The sequence below is a fragment of the Siphateles boraxobius genome, unplaced genomic scaffold (assembly GCF_051911475.1).
Source record: "Siphateles boraxobius isolate OS27281-9 unplaced genomic scaffold, OSU_SipBor_1 20, whole genome shotgun sequence".
Taxonomy (NCBI): domain Eukaryota; kingdom Metazoa; phylum Chordata; class Actinopteri; order Cypriniformes; family Leuciscidae; genus Siphateles; species Siphateles boraxobius.
The window spans coordinates 19,522,368-19,531,177 of NW_027508811.1; the positions used below are offsets into that span (position 1 = coordinate 19,522,368).

An 8,810-nucleotide genomic window follows, 5' to 3' on the forward strand; every position below is an offset into this window, starting at 1 on the left:
CGCACCAATAGAATGACAAAAAAGTGCAGTCTGATGGATTGGGCACAGAGATATGAGAGACAAATTAACTACATTGCATTAATCACTTAAAAGTCCAATGGGAACACAGAAACGCACATTCACAGAGAAACAGAGGCCTATGAGTAATTTGTTGTTCTCTAACAGAAAAGTGCTTAAAAGTACCATGGTACTACCGTGGTTCTTTAGACATGGTACAATGGAACAACCATGTAGGATGCTGAGCTTGATTTGGCATTTTATTCATTACTTTTTGATTAATTAATAAAATAATAAATAAAAAGATTGCATCTGTATTACAACTCTGTAATATATTTAACATTAAGATGCTGGTGTCATAAGTGTAAGTTTGCTCTCCTAAGCTTAAAATTTGCCCCTGATAGATATCCAAAAAAATGTTAGCCACACTGTTTCTCTTGGAAAGTTTTAAACACCATTTATCCGTGATAAAATCACTGTAAAGCATGGCGTCTCGTGGTTTTATCAAAGTAATTCAAATGTTTAGGAAAAAAATTGTGTGAACTTCATCAAAGCCTAGCCTTACCTTTGAAACCAGTTAGTTCACAAGCAAGTTAATAGTCAAAAACATAATGCATGACGAGCAAAAGGTGACCCCCTCAGTGAATATCGAGGGTGTTATTATTTTCTTCATTCTCTCTCTCTCCCTTCTAATTCCAGATGAGAAGGAACCTTTGCAACAAAAGAAAAAGTGTTACCTGGCTGCTAAGATATGTTAGTAATTACTGTGGCATTACACCCCGCACAATGTCGCTGCAAAGTCTAGCATTGTACTTTCTTTCCCTCAGGGTTTCCTTTATCCCATCTCTTAACTCTGATACAGCTCGCCCCACCTCTGACCCCTATAGCCATGATTAAGAACATTTGCTTTTATACTTGTGCTTATATAGAAAAGCAAATTCTTTTATGGTGCCATCTTGAACAAATCCAGAAAAAGAACATTATGTTTTATAATAATGCTTCCCATAATGACTTTAATCTGGTTCAGTTATTTATCATTCAGCATAGAGTCCAGGTCAGATCTGATTCACTCAAACATTCACAATATTTCCCATAGGTGGCTTTATCATGAAACAGTTCTTGGCCTTTTCACCAGTAGCACCAGTTTTTAGGGACACAGAGTTTTTGCACACCAGGTTTAAAAATTTACCGGCCACATTTTTAGCATTACGTAAAAAATGGATATAGTAAGTGAAATAGAACAAGGAATACTCTCAAACAGGCCTTGTTTCAGAATAAAATCCTGAAGTTTCAAGTATAAAGTCGTAACCAGTAGCAGTATTGAAGGGTTAGTTCACCCAAAAATAAAAATTATCCCATAATTTACTCACCCTCAAGCCATCCTATGCATACATGTCTTTCTTCTTCCAGCCAAACACAATTGGAGTTATATTAAAAAATATCTTCCTCTTCCAAGCTTTATAAAGGGAGTAAATGGCATCTTAGATTTTGAAGCCCAAAAAAGTGCATCCATCCATCATAAAAGTAATCCATATGGCTCCAGGGGGTTAATAAAGGCCTGTTTTAGTAAGAAAAACATACACATTTATAACTTTATAAACTATAAATCACTGGCTTACAGAGGACACTCTTCTGCTGGAACTAGACTCGGGTACGGCCGTTACCTATAAAACATGGAAGAGCCAGGATATTTTTTAATTTAACTCCGATTGTGTTTGGCTGAAAGATGAAAGTCATACACCGGATGGCTTGAGGGTGAGTAAATTATGGGATTATTTTTTGGGTGAACTAACCCTTTAACAATAAGTGCTATGGCATCTTACGCACAGAAGCCATTGGCACATACTGCTATGCTTAGTGGCACATATAGTGGCACATCCGGTTTTCATTAGCATGTGCCGATGGATTGCTTCATGTGCCACTAACAACATGTCGTCAAATGTTGTGGCACCTCCAGTAGTGACTGACAGATGAGTTGAGCAGCTATACTAATGTAACTGTGACACAAAATCCTAAATATTCAGTGTCAATTAAACATATTTACAGATCGGTATTATTGTTCAAACATGCAGTTAGTTTGTGGCACATCTGTACTTACCGGTAAGTGGCATGTGCCACTGAATGTTATGTAATACCAGTGCTACTGCATGTTGTTGAACACACAAACTGGCCATTCTAAGAAAATACAAAAGATCCAGCACACTTAAATGCTTGGTGTCAGTTTCATAATGACTTTCAGAAGGTGTCACTTTATAAAGGTTTGTGGACTTTTCTCCCATGATAGTTTACAATATGAAATACCTGATTGGTAAGTGTCAATTTGTGGTGGCACATACTGGTGAAACCTACTGGTACTGTCTATATTATATGAACTATCATATAAATGCTTTGCGCTATCAAAACAACTCTGCATTTGCAATATGTATTTATATACTTTTTTTTTTAAAATACAAAAATAAACTTCTTATAATAAATCAAAGTACATACAATGGGCCACGAGGCAGATATTGAGCATATGGAGAAGCCTAATGGTTGTTGTAAATATTAACTCTAGGATGCAAGTAATAAACCTTTTTTTAAAGCAACAAACGTATTATTAATTAAATGTCAAATTTACTGCATGTGTCACAAGGCTACTGGACGTGCCACAACATACGGCGACATACGGCAATCCATCAGCACACGTCACAAGTTTTAGATTCCACTGGCACATGCCAATGACAACCAGAGGACTAACACTAACATTATGACACTAACATTCGCAGTTTTTGGATAACAATTATAACTCTATAAATAATAAAAAATATTGTTAAAATACAATGCCACTTCAATGATCGAATGATCAATGATCAAATCTAAAAATGGTTCTATGTATTTTTATAGTGGAAAATACTGCAGGTAACCTGACATTGCCGTGTGAACTGAGAACAATCATAAATATTTCTTATTGGTCAAAATTATTATTATTAATAAAAAATAAAAGGAAAAAAATCTTTGCAATATTGATAATTATTTTGCATATTTGAGGTAAAAAATTATAATAATTTTACTAGCAGCAGACGGTTTAATTTGATTGACTGAATAGTTAAAATTGCTTACAACAGCGGGTAGTTCCTAATAAAGTTTCCAGCCAACTGGCGAGAAACCGTTCTATTTATTCGCCAAGGACAATTCTGGCTGGCATTTGGTGCTTGGCGAGTGTTAATTTTTGGACCCTGTCTGCACACGTTCAACAGGCCGTTCTGCAGTAATGAGGGCTTGAGTCTGGTCAGCGAGCCGTCCTGTAAACAGTCTGAGAGCAGCGTTAATTAACTCTCACCAACACAGGAGAGCAGAATAAGGCAGAGATGGAGAGCCAGACCTCTGATCTCAGCAGGTCTAACCAGGCCTCATTGGACAGCCTCAATCTGAGCAATTAGTACACCGGGTCCCCCAATCTACATAATTGCCCAAGCAGGGGGTAGGACAGACGGGCATATGAGTGGAGACCATTGGACGCACACAAACAAACACATGATTCACATAAAAAGAAAGACACACACACACACTAATAACACTCATTTAACTATGAAAAGGCTCTAAAAGTCACCATCACACATGGATTTGTGATAACTGCACTGGTGGGGTGTACAGCAGAAACCCTGCTGAGACTGAGCACTGCCTGTTAGTAAGCCTGAAAGTCGAGATTTCAGAGAGGATCAGTTCCTCCACCACATCATGTGACCTCTCTGAAGAATGTTTTAACTCAGGATAAAGAACCTGACTGGACTGGCTAAGAGTATCCTACAAATACCCAATGATGTTGGGTTCTGTTAACGGTTCTCACACATGCATTCTTCATCCAATGCGGACAGAACAGTGTCCTAAAATACTGGCATCTCGCTACTGAATCTAAAGCATTATCTCGCACTGATTTTTGCAATTCGATTACTGAATGACACTTTTAAGTGAATCCCACACATACAGCTTAAAAAATTTAAAAAGTTATTTTATTGGTGTTCATAATACAGTGTATGACGTGTAGTTAAAGATACACATGAGTTTTACACATACACATGGCCTTAAATCATGTTTTAAAGCACATAGCATTACAATAATAATGAACGTAAACAAAGAGCTCTGACTTGTACCACCTGACTGCCGCAGATTCATTTCACCATTGATAATGTTGGGGATGGAAATGCGTAGCACCAAACATTAGTTCCCAAACTGATGATGAGTAATATCTTCTTGTGGTGCGTAGAAAAAAAGATCCGCACACGAATATAGGCCAAAAAGCTCACAGGATTTTATTGTCCAGACTGCACAAATAAAGTGCAAAAAATTGCAACAGGTTTTCAGGTTCAACCCTTCATCAGTGCTGTGTGTGCTAATAATGTTGCCATAGAGACACATAATTACGAGTCCAAGGACGTGAACATCAGATATGTATATGAAGATGCCACATTCGACCGTTCCAAACACGCCATCTTGAAACAGTCAGCACGTCGTCACTCACAGTAAGAAGCAATGATGCCACAACATTGCGCAGCTTCTGGTTGTGAAACAGTCAAGATTTAAATTCCAGAAGGAATGGGATAACCTTTCACAGGTGAGAATGTGTTGGTTTATGTTTTCATATGTATTAACTCAATGTCAATATTACAGGTTTTTGCTATATGGTACTTTTATGCTATGGTTTTTACTTTTATTATGGTAACTTTTTAATGTTTAGCTGACGCCTTCCTTCATCTTGCTGTATTGTGTGTAAGTCTATTCCGGATAAAGATAATAATACATGCGTCAAACTACGGTTGCAGATGCTCAGTCAACTTGCTTTGAAATAGAAAGACTGAAATGGTATTTTCTTGTAAAATGTATTCAAATAATCTTCGTCTTAATTACGTCAGAACTTCATGATTGGTCCAAAGCAGACTTCTTTCGTCAACTACATCAGCTGGCTGCAAAGAGCCCCTCTGAAATAAGTATCAGTATTCCAAATTAAGAAAACTACAACTAAGTTCTTCTTTAGATTTTTAACCAACTCTGACCCGAACATATGACAGCGGAAGAACTGATGTTTGAATCCAAACCAGTGGTCAACAAGCCTCTCTAAAGCTCTTCATGTCCACCCAGCATGTTCAGATAAGACCTTTTGTGTCTCTCTTGATCCCTGCTGGAAATAACAGCACTTAAACCCACAGCACCATCAACCCTTCCAACCCTGACAAGTTGGATCACAGTAATTCATACATTTGGATAGCTAATCCACATTCAGTGCCTCAGAGGACATAGAGACCTTTCGGCTTGTCAAATCCTGAGACAAGGATTTTAAACTGGGTATGTGAGGTGGGTAATACATGGGGCACACTCCCCCCCCCCCCCTTTGAAGACAATGAGCCTGCCCAGCTGAGCTGACAAGGACATAGGGGAGATGTTTGGGCTTACCAATGCGTAAGATCAATTAAGGGTGGTTGAGAGGAAGGTCTGAAAAGAGAAGCGATGACCCTGCCGTAGAAGAGAGCCATAGTGCCCCTTTTCACTAATCCAGTAAAAGAGCCAAATATTTCAAGACATGTCTGCTAATAACCCGCACGGGATCAGTCTCCTTCCTATTCTAAAACAAGTGATCTGCATTAAAAAAAAAAAAGTTTTAAATATGGTTTCAAATAAAAATGTCTGAGCCATTCTTTCATCCTACGCAACAAAGAACCATGACTGGCGACAGATTGAGAAAAGTGTGTCTTTGGTGTATCTGCCGAACAAGTCCTTTTGTGTTCAACAGAAGAAAGGTATGGAACGGCATGAAGATAAATATACATTTGTGGAAAGACTTTAATACTGCACTACAAAGGCAAGAAAGTATTAATTTCTTAAAAAAAAAAAAAAATCTTAATAACCCCAAACTTTTGAATGGTAGTGTATAACATGAAAATGTGCATTTCACAGACTATTTAATGCACTAGGAAAGAATAATATACTTCAACGCCCCTGTCATAGACAGCAGGAGTCAAAAAGTTGCTTATAATGAGGTACTTATGAGGCTCAAGTGTGCCTGCCTCTGGTGTGCCATGGAGCTGCAGCTCTATCTGACCCTCTGCTGCCTGCCATAGGTCATGTTCAGTGAAATATTCAAAATCAAAAAGTATTGCAGACTGCATTAAAATAACACGATTACCACCATGTGATCGGTTTCACAACCTACATGCAACAAATGAAGTATGAACATGAACAGAAGAGATACTCACAGACATTTCCTGTGTTGTCAAAGCTGCTGAGCACCTCATCTACTCTAATAGGTCCAAGATTGTCTCTGTAATGAATTAAGAAACATGATTTAGACATAAATATGCCGAGATGCCGACCAAACATTAATGTTAACATGAAATGTGAACAACATAATGCGTTTACAGTTTTTCTCAGTCGCTTTGGTGCATTTCTCAGATCATAATGAAACTTTCAAAACTACTTGTTCAGCCTCCACATAATTTAGTCACATGTGCACATCATAAAAGCAATCGATTATTTACAATTGCCTGCTGTTTCCTAAATTATCAATTGCTTATGTCATATTGATTAAAAAATATATTATACTGGTTCCCTGCTGAATAGTCTTACCCCACAAAACATAGGCATTCATTATTTGCATAAGTCATTAAATGCGAAATGGTTGTAGTTGTCATAAACTGTCTAGCATATTTTCTATACATTTCTATTAGACCTTTTTTGTAAATGTGTCCTGAATTGATGAATTGCGGAGGTGAATTTTGAATTTCACTATTGAAGGGAAATGTACAGGGCTGGATCAACCAATGATCATTGATCAACCAGTTCTCTAAAATAGCTCAGAGGTGCATCTCATGAAGCTTCATTTGGCAAATATGACAGAGCACAAAACAGTGTTACAAATTCTGACAATGGAAAAACAACAAGGAAACAGACAGGGTCAACAGCCAGGAAGAAGAAGAGAAGTAAGGATACGTCGAAAGGGTCAAAAGGTAAAGACGAATGTTGGGAGAACAACATTGTCCTCAATCATTCAAAAGTTTGTAGACAAAACAGGTATGGATTCAGACAATGTTCACTACTTAATGTAATGCTATATGTTATATTTTGCATTTGCACATAATGTAAAAATCTGTACTGTTGAAATGTATGCCATACAGATAAAGTGCAGACTTGTGCATTTCTCAATAATTGTCATCATAATCGTAGCCATAGTTTACATCTGAAAAGTACCCTGTTATATTTACAACCTGGCTAAGCATACCCAGGCCTAGTGGGAAAAAAAAAAACTATACCATAAGAAATGTATCCAAAGTGACAGAAATAATTTAATCATCATACTGACATGAACAAAAGGAACACTTAAACCAAAAATGAACATTATGTCATCGTTTACTCCCCCATTCTGCAATAAATAAAAGCAGTAATTATTAGCAGAATGTCCAAGCTGCTCTTAATTTGACATACAATGACAAGAATTAAGACAATGGCTGTGAAGACATTTTCACGGAAGGGTTTTTTTACTTAAATGTCATCTAGACTCTAGAATAGAAGTCACACAGGGAACTTTTATGATGCTTCTATGTTGATTGTTTTGGTATTTTTGGAGTTTGACATCTTTAGTCTCCATTCATTGAATAAAAAAAAAAATTAGCATGAACATACTTCAGAACCTTTCCTTTTGTGTTTCACAGAAGAAAGGATATCATACAAGTTTGAATGACATGAGGGTGAGTAAAAGATGACAACATTTTCATATCTGAGTGAACTATCCTTTAAAACGGGAAGCCCTTGAGAGACTATGTGTATGTGGAAATGAAAAACACCAATACTCAACACTTTCTCCAGCATGCATACCTGAGTAAGGCACTGTACTGGGGAAAGATTGCACTTCTGTAGTCCACCCACTGCCCGTCTGACGGGTCATCCGTCTCTGCGGGAGTGACCCTGCTCCTGGAGAACAGGTTAAAGGAGGAGAATCTTCGTACTGACACCTGCTGTACATCTGAACTGTCGAGCTGCTTCCGTTTCAGAACCTGCATTGTAAGAGATAAATAAGATGCTACTACCTGGTGGACACATCCATATGTCTAACGTAATACATGCATTACATAACGCATTATATTTACGATTATTTAATAAATGCAATCAGCTGTACATTGAAGGACATTCACTGAAAACCCCGTCACCTGTCGCAGAAGACCCCATCGTGCACGGGCCACATCTGTTCCACAGTGAGAGTCGTGATTTTGGTGATTATTCGCAAGCATTTCTGTCGCAGCCAACGGAGGATCTTTACATTTATTCATGCCAGAGCAACCTGATCGATTTGTTTTGGCTTCATGCGGGGGGAATAACGTAGAACTACAACGACAACAGAGTGCAGAGTCTAGTCGAAGGCTTATTTGGCATTTGTTCTATGGATGTGTTTAAATTCGATGGTACAATTTAATACCGTTTTTACCAATTCGCCGGTATGTACTGGTCTCTGTTGCTTAGTAATAAAATCCCACGCTACTTCCGTACACCACCTCCTCTTGTTGCGGAAGAAAGGAAATCCAATTCATTACCAGAGTCTTCAAACACTCTGCTCTATCGGCTATCATCTATGATTTTTGACTCGATTACTCTTGCCTGAACTAGATGTCATATTTTAGCGCCATTGGTGATAGTGATTCTGACTCATTTTTCGAATCGGTTCTTTTGAACAGTTCATTTCAAAGAGCTGATTAAAAAATGCCCTTGCGTAGCTTGACATATTGATTTTTAAATACAGCAACGGAATGTGAAGGTACATATTCTGTAATAGCAGTGTTTATTTTATTTTC

The 8,810-nt window shown here is 37.8% G+C and overlaps 1 protein-coding gene across 1 annotated transcript in view; it reads right to left on the reverse strand.

Moving 5' to 3' along the window:
• Positions 1 to 8,524, reverse strand: part of camkmt (calmodulin-lysine N-methyltransferase) — a 111,163-nt gene extending 102,639 nt beyond the window's left edge. Inside the window, exons 1-3 of the mRNA XM_077237278.1 lie at positions 8,172 to 8,524; positions 7,840 to 8,018; positions 6,225 to 6,289 (exon numbers count right to left, since the gene is read on the reverse strand). Of these exons, the coding sequence (XP_077093393.1) occupies positions 6,225 to 6,289; positions 7,840 to 8,018; positions 8,172 to 8,291 (364 nt within the window). The 5' untranslated portion in view covers positions 8,292 to 8,524. The remainder of the gene's footprint in view (positions 1 to 6,224; positions 6,290 to 7,839; positions 8,019 to 8,171) is intronic.
• Positions 8,525 to 8,810: the final 286 nt, after the last annotated feature.